The 22,810-nt window shown below is 35.0% G+C and overlaps 1 protein-coding gene across 1 annotated transcript in view; it reads right to left on the minus strand.

The window, feature by feature from the left end:
* The window catches only part of MDGA2 (MAM domain containing glycosylphosphatidylinositol anchor 2), an 844,384-nt gene that overhangs the window by 50,402 nt on the left and 771,172 nt on the right, over nucleotides 1–22,810 (minus strand). Inside the window, exon 11 of the mRNA XM_059373141.1 lies at nucleotides 4,530–4,707. Coding sequence (XP_059229124.1) covers nucleotides 4,530–4,707 — 178 coding nt within the window. The remainder of the gene's footprint in view (nucleotides 1–4,529; nucleotides 4,708–22,810) is intronic.

Genomic DNA, 22,810 nt, shown 5'->3' on the forward strand with positions numbered 1-22,810 from the left:
ACAAGCCTTTCTCAAGAAACAAGAAAGGTCTCAGGTACACAACCTAACCCTACACCTAAAGGAGCTGGAGAAAGAACAAGAAAGAAACCCTAAGCCCAGCAGGAGAAGAGAAATCATAAAGATCAGAGCAGAAATCAATGAAATAGAAACCAAAAAAACAATAGAACAAATCAACGAAAGTAGGAGCTGGTTCTTTGAAAGAATTAATAAAATTGATAAACCCCTGGCCCGACTTATCAAAAAGAAAAGAGAAAGGACCCAAATAAATAAAATCATGAATGAAAGAGGAGAGATCACAACTAACACCAAAGAAATACAAACTATTATAAGAACATACTATGAGCAACTCTACGGCAATAAATTTGACAATCTGGAAGAAATGGATGCATTCCTAGAAACATATAAACTACCACAACTGAACCAGGAAGAAATAGAAAGCCTGAACAGACCCATAACCAGTAAGGAGATTGAAACAGTCATTAAAAATCTCCAAACAAACAAAAGCCCAGGGCCAGACGGCTTTCCGGGGGAATTCTACCAAACATTTAAAGAAGAACTAATTCCTATTCTCCTAAAACTGTTCCAAAAAATAGAAATGGAAGGAAAACTTCCAAACTCATTTTATGAGGCCAGCATCACCTTGATCCCAAAACCAGACAAGGATTCCATCAAAAAAGAGAGCTATAGACCAATATCCTTGATGAACACAGATGCGAAAATACTCACCAAAATACAAGCCAATAGGATTCAACAGTACATTAAAAGGATTATTCACCACGACCAAGTGGGATTTATTCCAGGGCTGCAAGGTTGGTTTAACATCCGCAAATCAGTCAATGTGATACAACACATCAATAAAAGTAAGAACAAGAACCATGTGATACTCTCCATAGATGCTGAAAAAGCATTTGACAAAGTACAGCATCCCTTCCTGATCAAAACTCTTCAAAGTGTAGGGATAGAGGGCACATACCTCAATATCATCAAAGCCATGTATGAAAAACCCACCGCAAATATCATTCTCAATGGAGAAAAACTGAAAGTTTTTCTGCTAAGGTCAGGAACACGGCAGGGATGTCCATTATCACCACTGCTATTCAACATAGTACTAGAGGTCCTAGCCTCAGCAATCAGACAACAAAAGGAAATTAAAGGCATCCAAATCGGCAAAGAAGAAGTCAAATTATCACTCTTCGCAGATGATATGATACTATATGTGGAAAACCCAAAAGACTCCACTCCAAAACTGCTAGAACTTATACAGGAATTCAGTAAAGTGTCAGGATATAAAATCAATGCACAGAAATCAGTTGCATTTCTCTACACCAACAGCAAGACAGAAGAAAGAGATATTAAGGAGTCAATCCCATTTACAATTGCATCCAAAACCATAAGATACCTAGGAATAAACCTAACCAAAGAGACACAGAATCTATACTCAGAAAACTATAAAGTACTCATGAAAGAAATTGAGGAAGACACAAAGAAATGGAAAAATGTTCCATGCTCCTGGATTGGAAGAATAAATATTGTGAAAATGTCTATGCTACCTAAAGCAATCTACACATTTAATGCAATTCCTATCAAAGTACCAACCATCGGAAGTTTTTATCAACAGTTATATGCCAAAAAGTTAAGCAACGTAGAAGAAATGGATGCATTTCTGGAAATCTATAAACTTCCAAGACTGAAAAAGGAAGAAATTAACAACCTGAATAGACCAATATTTAGTAACAAGATTGAAACTGTGATCAAAAACCTCCCCAAAAAACAAGAGTCCAGGACCTGATAGATTCCCTGGGGAATTTACCAAACATTCAAAAAAGAATACCTATTCTCCTGAAGCTGTTTCAAAAAATAGAAACAAAAGGAAAACTTCCAGATTCTTTCTATGAAGCCAGCATTACCTTGATCCCCAAACCAGGCAAACAAAAGCGAAAATGAACTTTAGGGACTTCATCAAGATCAAAAGCTTCTGCACAGTGAAGAAAACAGTCAACAAAACAAAGAGGCAGCCCTTGGAATGGGAGAAGATATTTGCAAATGACACTACAGACAAAGGACTGTTACCCAAGATCTATAAAGAACTCCTCAAACTTAACACCCAAAAGACAGATCATCATTGAAAAAGTGTGCAGAAGACATGAACAGACACTTCTCCAAGGAAGACATATAAATGGCTAACAGAACCATGAAAAAATGATCATCGTCATTAGCCATCAGGGAAATTCAAATCAAAACCACACTGAGATACCACCTTACACCACTTAGAATGGCAAAGATTAACAAGACAGTAAACGACAAGTGTTGGAGAGGTTGTGGAGAAAGGGGAATCCTCTTACACTGTTGGTGGGAATGCAAGTTGGTGCAGCCACTTTGGAAAACAGTGTGAAAATTCCTTAAGAAATTAAAAATAGAGCTACCCTATGACCCTGCAATTGCACTACTAAGTATTTACCCCAAAGATACAGATGTAGTGATAAGAAGGGCCATATGTTCACAGCAGCAGCAAAGTTCACAATCACCAAACTGTGGAAAGAGCCAAGATACCCTTAAACAGACAAATGGATAAAGAAGATGTGGTCCATATATACAACAGAATATTATTCAGCCATCAGAAAGGATGAATACCCAACTTTTGTATCAACATGGGTGGGACTGGAGGAGATTATGCTGAGTGAAATAAGTCAAGCAGAGAAAATCAATTATCATATGGTTTCACTTACTTGTAAAACATAAGAAATAACATGGAGGACATTAGGAGAAGGAAAGGAAAAGTGAATTGGGGGAAATCAGAAAGGAAGTCAAACCATGAAAGACTGTGGACTCTGAGCAAATTGAGGGTTTTTGTGGGGGGTAGAGGGTTGGGTGAGCCTGGTGATGGATACTAAGGAGGGTACTTATTGCATGGAGCACTGGGGGTGACAATGAATTTTGGAACACTGAAAAAAATACAAATAAATAAATAAATAAATAAACAACTGAATGGAGAACTCCAACTGTAAAAAAACACATTCTATTATTTTTGAAAATCAAGCCCTGGTGATCAATGATAAAGAGAGTAATAATTCACTAAAGTAATGAAATAAATATGAAATATTTTGCCAATGATTCATTCAACCCTGAAAAATATACTGACAATTCTAGAGGTAGTCATGAATATCATAAATTTCAACTGAAATAATTCTCATAAATTTCAATTGATAAAATATTAATCTGTTTCACTAACACACACACAAACATACTCACATACATTTAGGTGTTTTTAACATTAGCAATCTAAAAAAAATGACTAAAAAAAATAAACTAGAATGTACTTCAACAAGCTGCAATACATCTATACAATGGGACATTAAAGAATCAAAAGAAATGAACTATCAAGCCCCAGACATGGGAAAAACCTTAAAGGCATATTGTTAAATTAATAAGTTAGTTTGAAAAACCTATTTGCTCCATTATCTGTATTATACAACATTCTAGAAAAAGCAAAACAACAGACAATTAAAAGATTAGTAATTGTCAGGTTTGGAGGGGACATGGTTGGCTGAGTAAGTAAGGGGATCTTTAGGACAGTGAAGCTATTCTGTATGACACTGTAATGGTGAATAAATAATACCAACTTATCACAATTCATATAACAGTACAACATAATAATAATGTAAACTACTTGCTTTAATAACTATGTCAGTATTCTTTATCTTCTAGTAGTTTAATAGTTTTATGTTTCACATGTAGATCTGTGATCCATTTTCAGTTATATGTCATGAAAAGTATAAGGTTTGTATTTAGATTCAATATTTTGCATGGCATTTTTCTAAAGAAAGATGTTAATAATATGGGAAGCTGTTGGGGGAAAGGAAATGCATAGAAGCTCTATTTCCTGCTTGTTTTTTTGTAAATCTAAAAATGCTTTAAAAATCAACTCTATCAATTAAAAAGCAAGTTTTGATAACATTTGCTAACTTTTTTTTTAAAGATTTTATTTATTTTTTTGGCAGAGAGAGAGAGATCACAAGGCAGAGAGGCAGGCAGAGAGAGAAGGGGAAACAGGCTCCCCACTGAGCAGAGAGCCCGATGTGGGGCTTGATCCCAGGACCCTAAGATCATGACTTGAGCCGAAGGCAGAGGCTTAACCCACTTAGTCACCCAGGCGCTCCCATTTGCTAACTTCTTAATGATATAAATTTTAAAGACATTAAGAATTTGAAAAAATATGCAGAATTACTGTGTCATAGCATGGGATAAAGGATCAAGGGACATTGTTGACATTATCACATTGATTCAATGTTAACTAAAACATCATTCTATATTTCTATATTTATATCAAATATAATTTATAATGATTAAGTTCTATGGGGTTGTTTGCTTGTTTGCTGGGTGTTTTGTTTTGTTTTTATTTTTCTGTCACTTGGCTGATGACCCTGAAAATCAATTCCAAATGTTAGTTTTTTCTAACTTTAATAGATAACTGCAATATACATATTCCAGACAGTTGAATATGCAAATAAATACTTTAAAAGACTACTTACCGCTATATTTAATGACACGAATTGTTGAATCTCCTTCACCAAATTTGGTGAGAGGAGTTAGCCGGACTTCATAAGCCTCTGGTTTAATTAGCTCTGTCAAGTTATATGTAATTAGTTCTCCTTTTTGAATATTTCCATTTATTTTAATCTCCTGTTCCCACCAACGCTGCTGTCCAGCCTGAAATCAAAAGAATTATGTAGTAACATCCCCAATATTTTCTTCAGAGATACTTACTGGGTTCTAACAAAATGGGTGAGAAAGCATTCTGAAATTTTATTAAATAAGTACAATACATTATATGGATATATTTTATTAAAGTTCAAGTTTCTATAATAAGCAACAAATTCTGTAGATGTTTCCATGCAGATGTTTGCAGATAACTACCAAATTATCACTGAGTAGTTTGGCTGATTAAACAGATTTAATATGCTATTTTATTAAGAGTCAGAGGATAAAACAATAGTTTCGACTACCGTCTCAAACTGAAGATTTGAAGAGATATATGTTTTAACTGGTATTGTATTCTTTTCTTAAGTTTTTATTTAAATTCCAGTTAGTTAACATAAAATGTAGTATTAGTTTCAGGTGTACAATACAGTGATTCCGGACTTCCATACATCACCTGGTGCTCATCATGCCAAATGCCTTCTTTAATCCCCATCGCCTATTTAACCCATCCTCCCACCAACCTCCCCAACTGTAACAGTTTGTTCTCCATAGTTAAGGGTCTGTTTCCTGGTTCACCCCTCTCTTTTTGTCCTTGCTTGTTCATTTTGACTCCTAAATTCCACATATGAGTGAAATCATGTGGTATTTGTCTTTCTCTGACTGACTTATTTCACTTAGCATAATACACTCTAGCTCCATCCCTGTCATTGCAAATGGCAAGATTTCATTCTCTTTTATGGCTGAATTAACATTCTGAAGATATATATACCATATCTTCTTTATAGTCAACTGATCTTTGACAAACAAGCCAAGATAATACAGTGGCACAACCTGCAATGGAACACTGGGCATCCACATGCAAAATACTGAATCTAAATCCAAGCGTTGTACTTTTCATGACATTTAGTTGGAAATGATCACAGACTACATATAAAACATAAAACTACAAACCTACCAGAAGATAACATAGGAGAAAAACTGGATGACTGTGGTTTGGCAATAACTTTGAAGATACAATACCAACAGTACAATCCATGAAAGAAATAGTTGAGAAGCTGGACTTCTTTTAATTAAAAACTTCTAATGACGATAGTATCAAGAGAATTGGAGGAAAAGCACAGACTGGGAGAATATATTTGTAAAAGACACATCCAAAATATATAAAGATCTCTCAAAATTCAACAATAAGAAAATAAATAACCCAATTAAAAAATGGAACATGGATCATAACAGAAAAGATGCTCCATATTGTATATTATCATAGAAATACAAATTAAAACAATGAGATGCCACTGTACACCTATTAAAATAGTCAAAATCCAGAACACTGGCAACACCAAATGTTGGTGGGTTTGTAGAGCAAAAGTAACTTTCATTCACTGCTAATGGGAATGCAAAAATGATATAGCCAATTTGGAGGATAGTTTGGGTTTTGTTTTGCTTTGTTTTTATTCACAAAACTAAACACACCTGTACCATATAATCAAGCAATTGTGTCCCTTGGTATTTACTTAAAGGGGCTGAAAACCTAGGTTGGCACAAAAATCTGCTCATGAATGGATGTCTATACTAGCTTTTTCATAATGGGCAAGACTTAGACTTACAAAGTCTAAGACAAAGTCTTGTAAGACAAGACTTACAAAGCTGTCCTTTAGTAGACGAAGAGACAAATAAACAATGCTACAACCAGACAATGGGATTTCACATGTGCTAAAGAGAAATGAGTTATTAAGACATGAAAAGACATAGAGCAAACTTAAGTGCATATACTCATTGACAGAAACCAATCTGAAAAGGTGGTATAATGTATGGTTCCAACTACATGACATTCTGAAGAAGGTAAAACTATGGAGATAATAAAATGATAAGTGGTTGCCAGGAGTGGGGGGAGGAAGAGATATAGAAGCTGAGCACAAACAATTCTGGGGACAGTGAAACTACTCCATATAATGATATCATGGTGGATATAGATAATTATAAACTACTTAACATACAACATCAAGAATGAACACTAATGTAAATTATGGACTTTGCTTGATAATAATGGATCAGTGTAGGTTCAACAGTTGTAACAAATGTACCTTTGTTGGAGGATGTTGTTACTGCTAGAGGCTACACAAGTGCTGGGGTTGGGGGTATATGCGAAATCATTGTACTTTCTGCTCAATACTACTATGAGCCTACAACTACTCCAGAAAAATGTAGTTTTCAAAAAAATCTTTTGGGCCACTTCATATTTTCTTTTATTTGTATACATTTTCAGTTTTATTTATATAAGTAGTATAAGTATAGTTGCCTTATATTTTTATATCTGAAGTATCCTTGTTTTGGCACCTTTCTCTGTATTTTTTAATTTTTAACATGTGTGTTGATTACATGACTAAAAATACTATTACTGGGGGTTCTCTGTTACCGAGGGCACTGTTATATTCCTTTAGAGATAGACTTTTGTTTCTGACATGTTCCTAAGCACATCAACAATATGGTTCACTTTTACTTTCATTTCACAGATTAAAGTGGAGATGATCCCTTGTTTTAGGCAGACCTTGGATTTTGATTTCTGTTTGATCACCACTACCAAACTATAAGACTCCAAGTTTGTCTGGGTTGGTGAGCAGCTGAAGGCAAAAGCAATTTGGGTGGGATATTACAATTAAAATACTTTGTGTTTCCATTTTTGCCTTCCATTTTTACCTGGTAATATATATATACATATATAGTATATAATTAAATGTACATACATATTTTTCATATATTTATATATTTGCTTGTTTTCTGAGGGTGAGTAGGTCTTAATTATAAAGCCTAATCTCTTACAATTCTGGATATGTAAATCTCAAATATATGCAATTACCACAGGATTGAGAAATGATAAATAAAATTATAGAATAAAACAGAAAGCCCATATCCATATTTGTGGGGTTGTTCACATAGAAGACAGAGAAAGATTTATCATCCAACTGGTTATGTATATGGAAAAAACATAGAAAAAGTCTCAGAAAGGGGCACTTGGGTGGCTCAGTTGGTTAAGCATCTGCCTTCAGCTCAGGTCATGATCCCAGGGTCCTGGGATTGAACCCAACATCAGGCTCCCTGCTCAACTGGGAGTCTTCTTCTCCCTCTCCCTCTGCCCCTTTGCGGGTACACTCTCTCCACCTCTCTCAAATGAATGAATACCATATTTAAAAAAAATGAAAAATCTCATGAATATCAAATAATGTGAATGTCAAGATTCTGCTGTATCAGACTTAAATTTAATAAAAAGCAAAAATCAAACTACTTAGAAAAAATACAGAAGTATGTCATTATGACTTCAAGTAAGATACTGCTTTCTTAAGCAGATTAGAAAAGCACAATTAGTAAAGGAAAAAGATTGATAAAATAGTCAATCTTAAATTTGACATTAATACTAAATTTAAAATTTTGGTAGAAAAACTTCTTATCAGTGCTCCCCACTAAACAGCAAAAATCAAGGCAGATGTTTGAGGAAGATATTTAGAACATGTACAGCTAACTAGATCATATTAATACTCTCTTAACTCAGTAAGAAAAATAATCCAAGAGAAACATCAGACTCATAGGAATAGGTATTTCATAGATGCAGAAACCTCAATAACTAATTAAAGAAAAGGTGCAGTCTCGCCGTGAACCAAGATAATGGAAATTAAAATCATAATACCATTTTCTATCATCAGATAAACAAAAACTTGTAAAATGACAATATTAAAGTTTGACGTAGATAGACACAATGAGAATTTTTATACATGTCAAGAACAGGGAGGGTGAGAGGAGTGGGAGGAAGGGTAAGACCTGACTCCCCTTAAGCTAAGGAGTTAGCTTACAACAGTGCTACAGAGACTAGCAGAAGACTAGAGACAGCTAGGTCAAAGAAATGGACTCAGGGCACAGCATACAGCAGAATCTTGACATTCACATTGGTTTCCCCTTGTCTCCTAAGTCCTGCATGGGGGACGCACAAGGGCCCACATGGATTTTGTACATGCCTTGCGTTTGTATCACAGCTGAGGGATGCTGAGCTTAAAAAAAGCTTAGTATTGGGGCGCCTGAGTAGCTCAGAGGGTTAAAGTCTCTGCCTTTGGCTCAGGTCGTGACCTCAGGGTCCTGGGATTGAGCTCTGCTTGGGCTCTCTGCTCCATGCGGAACCTGCTTTCCCCCTCTCTCTCTGCCTGCCTCTCTGCCTACTTGTAAATAAATAAAATCTTTAAGAATAGCAAAAAAAAAAAAAAAAAAAAAAAAAAAGCTTAGTATCTCTCTCTCTCTTTCCCCCTTTGGTCATTTGTTTTGTTTCTTAAATTCCACCTATGAGAGGTATGAGAGATAGAGAGTATTTGGGCTTCTCTGACTGACTTATTTCATTTAGCATAATATTGTTCAGCTTCAAACCAAGAAACCGACTCCAAACTCTAGAGAACAAACTGTTGGTTACCAGAAGGGACAGGGAAGGAGTCTGGGGGATGGGCGGGGAGGCGGAGATGGGTTTACAAAATGATAAGGATTAAGGAGGCACTTGTGATAAACACTGGGGTTGTATGAAAGTGTGGAACCACTATGTTGTATACCTGAAACTCTCATTCTACTGTGTGTTAACTAACTGGAATTTAAATAAAAACTTAAAAAAAAAAAAGAAATCTTAGTATTTTATGACGGACAGTAACAAAACCTGCTCAGGCATCACCGAAGAGGGAAACATTTATTATACTGGATGTTAAACAGACTTTCCTTGCTCTAAAGGGAAACAATATCTCTGTTTTCTAAGGATGCTTGTGCTACAAATGACCTTGGGAAGATAGGCTGGAATAAAAAGACAGGGCTTCTGTGTACATGATATGCAAAAAAGCAAGACATCCGTGGAAAATTGTCTTCTAAAAATACAGCCTTGATGAGTATGTAAACTGAAGAGCAATTTGGCAATAAAAACAATATTACAATGAGAACAGATAAACTCTTGTATTTGTACACATGCAAACAGAAATATTCATGGCATAGAAAGTACAGAAAATGATCTAAACCTCAATAAGAGATAAAATAATAAAATGTAATATAAAATAGAGCATGAAAAATGAACCTAAACTATATGTATCATCATGGACAAATTTCACAAAAGTGATATTGAGCTAAACTTAATTTTGAAACAGGCATATTATAAAAATTAAATTCAAAGTATGTATTTTGAAGAGGGATGCATAGATATGCATTGGATATAAAAAAATGCAAAACTTAGTAAATACTAAGTTGAAAATACCGGTCGGGTGGGTTAAGAGAGCACCAAAAGAAGATGCCGTTGTGAGGGGTAAACAAAGGACTTCACTCTATTTAGAGTTGATGCTTAACCCATTGAGCCACCCAGGGACACCAGGCAATTCACTATTTATTTTTACATTTTTTTCGAGAGGGAGAGAAGGATGTGTAGGGACAGAGGGAGAGGGAAAGAGAGAATCTTAAGTAGGTTCCACTCCCAGCACGGAGCCCCATGCTCCTGAGCCAAAATCCAGAGTCAGACACTTCCACTACTGAGCCACCCACGTTCCCTACAAGACCATTGAGATGCGGATGGTCCTTGAGCTACATTTGGTGAGGCGCAGCTCAGTGTTGTTAGACCACCTCACTGATACTAGTAGCTTCTTCTAACACCTCTACATTGATGACTGTCTAACTTGCATCTTTAAGTTAAAAACATAATAAAAACAAAAACAAAAACAAAACCCCACTATATCTGGTAGTTTTTATATGTACCAAGCACTATGTTAACTCTATTATACTTACTATATTTAATCTAGCACAACCCCTAGTAAGTAGGAACTAATACTAGCCTTGTTTTGCAGATAAGGAAACTGAGGCAGAGAGAAGTTAGCATAACTCTTTTAAGGTGATGTAGCCAAAGAGTAGCAACTGTAAAATTTGTTTATACACACAAAATGACTCTTTCACTCATCACTTTTTCCTTGTTTCTCCAGAATTTATGCCTCCCTTATTTTTTTTAACCAGAGCCTTTATTTATTTAGTTATAATATACTTAAAGTATTTTTTTGCATATAGATTATAAGCCAGAAATAATTTCTTAATAATTTTTATACCTGCAGTGTCTGATCATTAACGTGATAAAGATGTGATCAGATTAAATTCTAGCATGTAGTGTATTTCTAAATGGCCTTCAAGGAGTGAAGCAGGAAATCCAACTTAACTTAGCAATAACCACATACAATCACTGAATTTACATGTAAGGGTAAAAATGGACAAAAATCCCAATTGCTCAGAAAGCATTTTACTCAGGCTTAGTTGGTACTAGAGACTACAAAGTTCCTATTAGTTCTGGAGGCCAAGTATTCTATAAGTTAATAGAATGTAAGTGACAATTTCCTTCATTGCTTTTAGATTTTTAACTAAAGGCAAAGGACTTTTATTTCAGAATATAGATAAAAGTAGTTTAAATTCACAAAAATACATACAGAATGATTTGACATTTAACTATTATCTAAGAACAAGCAAGTTTAATCAAGGTGAACTTTTCTGGATGTTAATATAAGTTCAAAACCACCCAATATTTGTAGTGCATCCGCAGGGAGGATTGTAGGTATTCTGTTGTTATAATGAGATGCTCTCCTCAAGTAATTTTAGTTGGCAGATACAATGATGTTGTTACTTACTACAAACTCTAGAGTACATAACTTCATATGTGTATTAAAAAAGCAATAACTTTGGTTCCAAGTCTTTAATTTTAAAGCTGTAATGAAAGTATCTAAATATTTCATATTATATCTCAGCGAGCTGTGCAAAACATAAAAATGTGAAATTAAATGCAGTGTTTGCACATACACAAAAGAAAATGCAACAACAATCCACTGTTTGGAGGTAATACCACAAAACCCTCACAGAATGTGGCACCCTAATTGTAAGTGTACCCCATATACATGTTCATATGAAAGCAATGTGTTAAATTCTTATCAAGGTTTTTTTAACTTTCCATTTAACTTTTACTTTTCCTAGGGGATACATTCCTCTCAAATAATTTAGGGGATGGCCCCAGAAACTAGAAATCCCCATACAGTGAAGCATTTTATTAAAAGCTGTGGTTTAATGTTTTTACCACAGAAGATAGCTAAAATGCTATTGTTGAAAAAGTTACAGAAGGAAAAATAAAAACACAATTTTTTTTTTAAGTTTTAAAAGGAATAAAATTAGCTCCTGTAAGTAGAAATCTGCAATGAATTCTGAAATGTGGCTAAGGAGGGGAAAGCTGCTCTCTCTTCCTTTTTGACATAAAGCTCTTTCAGCATGATAATGAACTCCAGTGAAAGATACTGTGTGAGAACCTAAAGGAGAAAAGAGAGTATATCAACTGAATATAAGACATATACATATTTATGCCATTTATTTTGAGGTAACCTGTAAAAAAGATATTGATAGGGATGCCTGGGTGCCTCAGTCCCGTTAAGTGGTTAAGTGTCTGCTCTCAGCTCAGGTTGTGATCTCAGCATCCTAGGATTAAGCCAGGCATCAGGGCTCCCTGCTGGGCAGGGAGTCTGCTTCTCTCTCTGCCCCTCCCCCCTTCTTGTGCCTGTGCTTTCTCTCTCAAATAAATAAACTAAAAATCTTTTAAAGAAAAGAAAGATACTGATGTACCCATTTTATCGGAAACTTCCATTTGTGTTTACCAGCTACATTACTAGTAAAAATAACAGCTGATTTAAAAACCCAGGTATTACAGTCATTAAATCTTATACTCTTACGATCATCCCACAGAATCTAAACTAGCTAAGATAATGTTTTGATGGGTTAAAATCCAGATGCCTTATAGCCTCAATAAAGGTGACCTGGGCTTTAAGATACACTATTATTTTAGTAACACCTTAGGGGTTAAAGGGTTAATAAATACTGTTGCAGTAAATGTACCTTATTTCTTTTTTCTACTGAGAATAGTAGTATATATTTATCCTTTAATTACATGTCTTTTCTTCCTTCATTAGTACAAATTTGAGTCTTACTCTTTTCACACTCAGTACGAAATCTCCTGAATTAGAGGCACTTTTCAACACCCTTGAAATATTTGGTTTTTCAAACTTTGCTCAAGATATTAATGCCTTTGGAAGTGACAGTACATTCTTTTAGATACACAGGTGTTTAATAGTTTTTGTCTGTCATTCGTCTTTGGAAGCTAGAGTGATTTTTCTTAACTGAATCATGTTTAGTGAAAGTTAGATAGCTTTGCTTGAAAGCTAGCCTGAAGCTTTCAGCTGACTGATTTGTAAGGAGTCCTTCAACAAACTGCATCAGCATCTGCTGACTGAAGATAATGGGTTGTCTTCTGAGATATGTGGGAAACACCTACTGCTTTTCATTGCATTTCCATTGTTACAAATGGAATCGGTCAATGCCAAGTACATAGTTTTTGTCTCTCCGTGTATATCACCCTACAATATTAAAGGCTTTTTAGAAAGTGTGTAGGGATCCTGTTTATTATGTATTTTTTTAGTGTCTCACTTAGAGAATTTATTGTGTTTCAAGAGACTTGTAACACTCACCATCCCATAATTATTGTTAACTTTGTAAATATTGTAAAAAACCGAGTATTAGACTCTTTTTTTCCTTATTACATTATGTTAGAGATCCGTGTTTAAATCAGAACTCTAAGAATGCTAATAATGTAACTGTGGTGGCCATCAAATTGACAGAAATCTACACAGAGCAAGGTCTGTATCTGTATAAACAACGTTGTCTGGTAAATAACTTCTATTGGCTAAATGCTGACAAGTTCATCTTAATAACTACCATATAATGGATTCCAAATATGCAACACTAGAAAAGTGGTGCAGGGAAACAGAATTGAGGGATTAGAGCAGTATTGTCTTTCAGCACAGATGGCATTGTACTTCATTGTAATCTTATTTGGTAAAATTCGGTAACAGCCATAGTGACACTAAAATCTTCTGACTTGAAGATATATTCTCATAACTTAACAAAGTGATGTATATATTCATGTATATTTTAATTTCAGATTTATCCATAAACAAAATAACAGATACTACTTAATAGTGATCTCAGTTAGTAACTGGTTAAGAACTTTTTAGGAAAGTGATTTAAGTAACTATTATTTACCAATATGATGAATGTTCTAATTTTGAAGAGGATGGAAAAACATGAAAAATATCTAACATAATGTAAAGTTAAAGTAGCAGAGTGCAAAATATAAACAAAATGATTGTGGTTGTATAAAACACATAAACCTACTGAAAGGTTATACAAAATAAGAACAGCTGTTTTAGGCAGTGAGATTCTGCATGATTTAAAAAAAAAAAAAATTCCTGAGGCATCTGGGTGGCTCAGTGGTTGGGCAACTGCCTTTCACTTCATGATCCAAGTCTCCCATTTAACTCCCTGCTCCGTGGAAAACCTGCTTTTCCCTTTCCAACTCCCCCTGCTTGTGTTCCTTCTTTCACTGTGTATGTGTGTGTGTGTCTCTCTCTGTCAAATAAATAAATAAATAAAGTTTTTAAAAAAGTTCCTTTGATATTATATTAACTGGTAATAGGACAACTAACCACTATACAATATCTGGGAAATCTGATTCCAAAGGGTGGGGTTCAGAATAATGTTACAGCATATAATTGAGGAGTATTAGAAAGCTACATTCACTAGCAATTAAAGAAAGTGCAGTTTTCATAATTTGTTCTAGAAATTGAATATTATTTACATTTCTAAAATTGAATTTTGTTTACCTCATTCCAATGATGAAAAATTCTTTTTTTTGAGAAACTGATTCTTGATAATTCAAGTTAAACTCATATGTTTAAGATTTGCACTTGATAAACTCAGATTTCAAACCCAATCACTTAGAGTACTGAGTACTACCTGGGGAGGTAATTAAACCCACTTCCTAGTGTAAGTGCCCCTGGCATGGTAGCAGAGAGGATGCCTGTTGTTTAGATTATCCCATCTCCTACTGATCTTCTCTCAGACTTAGTCAAGTTTATTTGGTCTTTCTTGTCCTCTACTAGCATATTTTGCTTATATCTTTGAAACTGCCTTGGTCTCTGGGTCAATATTTCTATTCAGCCTGTGTCATTGGCAAATCACAGGTTCTTTGGGTCTAAGCATTTTGTCTGCCCTTCCTCAGAAGTTTGGTAAATCTTGACTGCTTCTCCAGCACCACAATGAAGCAAAAGACTAGCCAGGCCCCAGGCCCCGGGGACCTGAAAATCTGACTCAGTCTGGGCTATTGTGCTACTCCAGGGCTCACCCTGCCAGGACCCAGAGCTTCCAGGCCATTCTTTGTGGGCTACACACTGGGAGGCAAGCATAGCCTTAACTACTCCCGTGGGTTATAGGTGCCTTTCTCAGGGAATGTTTAGATGTAATTACTCTATTGCTCTTCCCTTACTTTTATAAAATACTCCTTGTGCCTGGGGATTCTGTGTATTTGCACTGGAATTTCTTCCATTGTTTTCATCCCTGACATAAAGGCTTTGGACTCAACACTTTTTTTTTTTTTTTTTAAGATTTTATTTATTTATTTGACAGACAGAGATCACAAATAGGCAGAGAGAGAGGAGGAAGCAGGCTCCCCACAGAGAAGAGAGCCTGATGTGGGGCTCCATCCCAGGACCCTGGGATCATGACCTGAGCAGAAGGCAGAGGCTTTAACCCACTAAGCCACCCTGGAACCCCATGGATTGAACAATTTTCTCTCTCAACCCACCTTCTGCTTACTTCACTACCACAACTTCCATCTGATTTAAAGCTTAGGCTCTCAAGGCTACTCTTTTTACTTTGATTTTTATCTATGATTTTATCTTAGATTTTAAAATGAATTCAAAACTCATTAGCCATTGTTTAAATTTGTGCTAGTGGGTTTGTCTTCACATTCTTGGAAAGTATCTTCACATTAATGGACCATATCCTCAACATCCTCTCTTGTAACATTAAATAATAATGGAGCAATTGATTTAAAAAAGGATTACAATAATTTTAAAAATTCACTTCTTAATATTTCAAATTCCCAACTGTCCTTTAGCAATCAAAGTTTTTAACTTACATGATAAACTAATGTCAAGGGAGATTAGAAAGACATGGCATTTAGTTTTGAATGTCTTGATTCCCTACAGGTTTTCTAATATATATTCCTTACCATAATAGTTAACCCGATTACAAAACAAAGAAAAGAACAAAATAACTCTCGGGTAAAGAAAGCACTGAATGGGTCCACAGCTTCAGTAAAGTTTAGTCTTTTAGTTTGCTAAATTCTTATTTCCTTGTCTACCTAATGAACCACTGCTCATGTGGGATGTAAGCTGGAGATTTGGCAGTCTGGAAAATACCGCTGGTGTATAAATGAAAGACACTGTAAATGTATTTCAAGGATGATTAAAAAAAATGAGAACTAAACATAAGGCACATAGAAAAAAGTCTTCAGTGATAACCAAATGAAACATTCTTGCTCAATGACCATAGAAATGGAAGAAATAGAAGAAGAAAAATCGAGCCAAAAACTTTCTAACTTTATTAAGGGTTTTATGACTTAAAGTTAAAAATGTAGTTCCAGAAAAAATAAAACAACTATTAGACTAGAACTTTGAATAAAAGGTCTTTTAGCTCTCTGAAAAAAATTTAGTTTCTGGTGAAGGGTTTGAAACAGAGACTAGCATTTTATACAGCCTTAACTATTTAGTATACATCTTTTGTGTGACTTAACTTTACATTTCCAATGTAAGCTTTTAAAATATATTAGAAGAATTACATGAGAATATTATTAAATATCTAATATTTATGAATGACTACTATCTGTTCTAAACATTATAGTTATTTAATTTAATCCCAAGTAATTCAATGAGTTAAATTAACTTTCAATTTTAATTAAATGTCAAACCATATTATTCTATTTTCACCTATTCTAGTACCTTGTGTAGATTTACTGTTTCAAAAAATAAAAACTCAAAAAGTAAACTAATAAAAGAGCAGAGAAAAAGAATAAATATGGTATCTCAGAAGATACAGAACAGATTGAATTTTCAAATGAATCTTGCTAGCTTTCTTTTCTCACCCCTTGCAAGAACATTTTGGAGCATTTGTAACATACAAGGTATTTGAAAGGTAACTGCTAATACTTTTTTTAGGGAGTGCTCAAGGAAACATCTTTGTTTTTTTAACTTTGCAGAACACATTTATCTTCAGTTGCATGAATAAAGGTGATGAGGGAGCAGGAGGCTGGCTGAGGACAAAGCAAAAGCTGGCGCCTTGCACCCCCTCTTCACCCGCTCCCCTCCATATGTGTAGCATTCCTCAGGCACTCCTGACTGCCATAAAACAATAAATAGTTAACTTGCAGGGATCGCAATCCTGCAGAACAGGAATCTCCCTTGCTCTACAGATGTCCTAGAGACGTAAACAGGGAAGTTACCTTAACAGCACAAATTTCCAGAGGCAAATAACTCTCAGTTCCTGAAGCCCTAATGTCTCCCTCCTCACCATAAACTGGAGGAGACTGAGGTAGAAGGGAATGTAAATGATAGCAGGATCATAATACCCCACCAAGAATCCCCCAACTATCTTGATGTTAGTGCCTGACCTAGTTCCATCCATGTTGTCGCAAATGGCAAGATTTCATTTCTTTTGATGGCTGCATAGTATTCCATTGTGTATATATACCACATCTTCTTGATCCATTAAAGGTGACATTGATCAGGCCATAAGGGCAAGGCCTTCCCCCGGCACCTTGTAGGCCCTCCCTAACATGTGAGAACTCTGTTGAAATCTCCCATCCCTTCACCACCTCCCCCCAACCGCAAGGTATATAACGTGCCTACCCTCACAACCCCGGGGCAGCCGCATCTCCGCCTGCCCACGGGCCCTGTCCCCATGCTCTAATAAATCACCTTTTGCACCAACGACGTCTTAAGAATTCTTTCTTTAGTCGTCGGCTCCGAACCTCTGCACCCTACCGAACCTGACTTAGGTTCTGGGACTTCATCAAAGGTAATGTTTTTTCTCTAACCCCAAACAGGAATCGACCCATAAATACAGAGAATAAACTGGTGGTTGCCAGAAGGGAGGGGGATGGGCAAAATAGGTGAAGGGGATTGACAGGCACAGGCCTCCAGGTATGGAATGAATAAGTCATAGGAAGGAAAGGTACAGCACAGGAAATATAGTCAATGGTGTTGTAAGAGCACTGTATGGTGACAGATGGGAGACACAATTGTGGTAATAGCATACTGTATAGAGCTTTCCAAATACTATGTTGAACACCTGAAACTAATGTAACATGGTATGTCAACTAGTCTTCAGTAAGAAAAAAGAAGGGAAGGGGAGAGGAGGAAAGGGAAGGGAGGGAAGTATTATTTTACGTTTTATGGAGTTATTTAGTAACTCAATAAACTTCATAACTTCATAACTTCAATAAATATTGAATAACAGAGTTTAGACTTGTGATTGGTAGAGTTTAAAAGATTTTATGTAAAATGGATAGAGCATATGAAGGTCAAGTTTAGGTAAATCTTAATGCAATAATTAAATGATCTTTCTTCAGTTTATTAAAAAAGAGTTATTTTGGTTTAAATAATAGAAGTTATGTATAATTCCAATAACCACAATTTTGTCAAAACAATTTCACCCAAAGCTTTCCCTGATTATTGGGCACTTTTTGATAATGAACCTTTTTCTCTTTATAATATAATTATAATAAAATTTTTAAGGTAAAAATGGAACAAAAGGTGAATGTTTGATAAATTTCCTATGTAGGCTTAAACAAGCACATATGTTATTGTGTAGGGGAACTGAATACAGGTGGTTCTGACTCAGAAAAATTGTTAGTTTGGTCACAGTCAGGCTAATATATCTTTACCCGAGGGGAAATGTCCCATTATGAAAAACATGAATTTTCAAGACATAAGCAGCAAACTTTGTTAAAAATGGAGTATAAACTTCATTTAAGGAACATGAAGTAATATTCACTTTCAAATATAAAAAATGCAGTTACAGTACATTCATATTTCAATAGTATAATTAAATTTCTAGGAGGAAACCTGACAACCACAGTGTTCTTTATATAGAAATTAAGAAACTAATTGCAAAGATTAAGGTTATTTAAGGATTCTCTAATGTATTTTTCGCACAAATCATATTAAAATAGGATCCCTCCCATTCACTGTGACCTTGGTCAGTAGGGTGCCTACATGGTAACTTCTGCATAGTATATCCGTTAATTCAACCCCCAGGCACCAGGAAAGCTGATCCTTCCAAAGTGCATTTGATTAATTTTCAACCATTTATGCAATTACAGTTTGGGATGACATTTGGGAATACTCAAAATATTTTTGTCTACCAAGAAAAGTTAAAAAAAAAAAGCTACCAACTTTCTGAGGACTTTTTGAAGACTCACCATTTCCAGGTATTGCACTGAATATTCTACACGTTAGTTTTCATTTAATTTTAATAAAAATCCAGTGAGGTTAGTATTCTTATCCTTATTTCCTTAGTCAAGGAAACTTAAAGAACTGATACTTTCCCAGGACACATAGCTAGTAAGAAGCAAGAGATGATACAGAAATTCAATATTGTCCAATTTTAAGGCTACTTTGCTAATCCTAATCACTATTCTCCACTTCCTATTATTATATTATTTATTAAATATTATATTAAAGGTGTTGCTTTCACAAATTTTTCTGACCAAAGTCCACTTTATTCACGTTCCCTTAGAAAAGGGATAAAGGACTTTTACACTGTGGAGGGCTTAATTATGTTGAATTGCATTACATAACAATGAATGATAGATTTAAGATAATGAATCTATCTTTAGGAGAATGGTTAGTCATACAGAAAGCTTTTGATTTTGTGAGTCCTGGCAGTTTAAGAGAATGCAGGTTCTGCTTTTGAATTTTGTTCCAGGACTCCAGTAAAAGTATGCCTGGTTGGGCTGAGTTCTGTGATCATAACTGTTATATTAAGTGACAGGGGATTTCATATTGCCTCAGGAAAGGATTTGTGTGTATTACGGGCATAGCCCCTCCACCATGAACTTATTACTTTCATGTGTTAAAACAAAAACATCAACATTGAGAACCACCCAAAAGACCACATATGACAGTAAAAATAATCATTCTTTAGCAGGTAATGATAAATTACTACAGAAGAAAAACTGGTTTTCTATCAAGTTTGGAAATAACACAGTCTAATTATTTTCTTGCCATGCTTGGATCAGCAGGTGAAAGGACACCTCAGCCTAAAGATTAATTCCTTATAAATTTCAACCTAAACAAGAATTAAGCAGCTTAGTCAGCATCTTTCTTCATAAGTTACTGTTTCTAGAATGTACAAATACATCAGTATTTAGGGTTTTGATTCTGGCATTTCATTTTGGCATTTCTTTGATATAAGGGGATCAGGTCACTTCCTTCAATTATTTTTGGGGATAACCTGGTGTGCTGCTTTACATCTATAAGATATTTTACTTCTGCTATGTCCTGAGTTTATTACTAATAGTTTTACATTTTGATCCTATAAATGTTACCTGACTTTCCATATCTCATCAACAACTTCTTTTATCTGCATTCCTTGCTTCTAGTAAGTTCTGAATCCCACCCATCCTACATATTGCCACCAAAGTAATTTAATCTTATTTTCCTGCTTAAATGAACTAAGGGATTACTCTTTTGTAATATTGTTTAAAATAATAGCTAACATTACTGAGCACACAGTATGTGCTTTGACTAATTATTTGGTTCAGCTTAGTTGAAATCTATAATATCCCTATGAATATATTCTAAGTTTTCTGAGACTATTTTAGCTTGATACAACTTAAATAGATATCCACTTGGGCAATCAATCTGACACTCTAGGAGAAGCCTCAGGTTAATATGTTTTTAATAAACTTTATATAATAGAAAATAATGATATAAAAATTTAAATGTATTGCTGTTACAGTTTTAATTCAATCATTGGCAATGATAAAAAGTCTTAACCATCAAAATATTCTAAAATTAAAGGCTTAGAAGAAAAAACAGTAAGAAAAGCAATGCTTACATAGATGTATAAATAAAGATTAGCATATCTTACTATATTTTGGATTTTTAAAAAGTCAATAATATTCTCTTTTCATGGGAAACATTATGCAACTTCATTGACTGATACATTTATTTATTCAGTCAAACTCATTAGGACAAAAAACAGTAACAATGAGGAACCTAGCGGAGTAATTTCTTTTTATATTATATCAGTGTTAAATTGAGACTGGAAGGGTGAGTGGACAATAATATCGAAGTATCATATAAAACATATTAAAATAGTTTAAATATAATTTAAACTATAAATTACAATATAAAAATTATATAATATATAATATAAAAATATTTCAAACTGTGCAGTTTTTTTCTGAGTCAGAGAAAATTTAGTTTTAAAATTTTCTTATACATAAAGTCTTATTTTCTAGTGATTTTATGGCCAATGAGACACAATACTTTTCTTAGTGAAAGAAATAGAGCCGTGACACTGGAAATGCTACTTTCTAACCCATTTCCAGTCCCCTGGCTCTTTAGCAAGCGAACCCAGCTTTTACGGGGGACTATGTTTCTGAGCCTCCCTTTAAGCAAAAAGTGGTCATGTGACTGAATCCTTGCCAATGAGATCGAGGTAGAAATGCCAGGGGGGGTTCTGGGAAGACTAGTAAAGAAAGTTTAATCAACTAAGAAGGGCTTTTATTCATTTGTTGTTTTTTTAAGGATTTTAATTTTATATATTTATCTTTACCTCACTATGGTATGTGATTCAGCCGTGATGTCTCAAACTATAGCAGCTACCCTAGATCATTGGGTAACCTCAAGCATGACCCTAATGGAAAAAAGGTCATGCCACAAAGAGGAGATAGCCTAGCACGTAATTTGTTTTCTCTCCTGCCCTTTATTATTGTTATGGATTGATCACTATTCAGGCTTTTTCTACCAAGAATCCAAAAATTAAACACACCAGGTATAACAGGTTGGGAATGGATAACAACAGTTGCAGGCATATTGATAACCGGAATATTTTCTTTCCTCCCTATTCTTTCTTCAAAAAATAATTATATATGGCAAAGCATTTCCAGAATAAGAGTAAAAATGGTTTCACTGAGAGGCAAACGAGTGACTGTATTCCTGCTGAATTCACATTAAACTCCATGGATTATATAAATGTCAATTTCTAGGCTTAGACAATATACCCTATTTGTGTGAGACTATGGCTTGGCAATGGCCTTGAGGAGTGGTTTATGGACCTACCCTATATGTTTCTGTGTAACATCTCATGAATCTATAATTGTTTCAAAATAAAATTTTTTTTTTCCTTAATTTAAAATGACTCCATCTTGAAAAGATTTTGAAATCACTGAAGCTATATATAAGGGTGGGAAAAAGACACACACACAAACACACTTTAACTAGTTACAGTAAAACTTAAAAATATCAAAGAAAAAATATTGGAAGCCTCTAGCAAGCAAGGATTATTCAATGATAAAAGATGGAAAATCACATTAACATCATGCTTCTCTATAGCACCAATGCATACAAAAGCCAATGAAAGCAATATTTTTAAGCTGTAAGGAAAGGAAAAAGCAAAACAAAACAAAACCTAGAGTTAATGTCCAGCTAAACTATTACACAACAATTGTATCCATGTGCAATAATTTAGTAATGTACTACAACCATGTGCCATAGTTCTAGGCATTGCGGATAACACAGTGAATAAAATAAACCCAAATCTCTTATTCCATCCTTCTCTACCATTGTAAATGCTATTTCAACAATCGGCAATTGTCTCTAGCTTTCCCAGCCACTCAGGGTGTCATGTTTAGGGACACCTGAGTGGCTCAATAGGTTAAGCCGCTGCCTGAGGGCTCGGGTCAAGATCCCAAGATCCTGGAATCTAGCTCCATATCAGGTTCCCTGCTTAACAGGGAGCCTACTTCTTCCTCTGCCTACTGCTCCCCTGCCTGTTCTCATGTTCTCTCCCGCTTCATCCCTCTTTCTCTCCGGGACAAATAAATAAAATCTTTTTTAAAAAGCCATGTTTACACCTTCCCTTTGATGACCCAGGCTCAGTGCTAGAACTTAAAAAAAGCCTTTCTCAAGAA

This window comes from Mustela nigripes, chromosome 13 (genome assembly GCF_022355385.1).
Source record: "Mustela nigripes isolate SB6536 chromosome 13, MUSNIG.SB6536, whole genome shotgun sequence".
Taxonomy (NCBI): Eukaryota; Metazoa; Chordata; class Mammalia; order Carnivora; family Mustelidae; genus Mustela; species Mustela nigripes.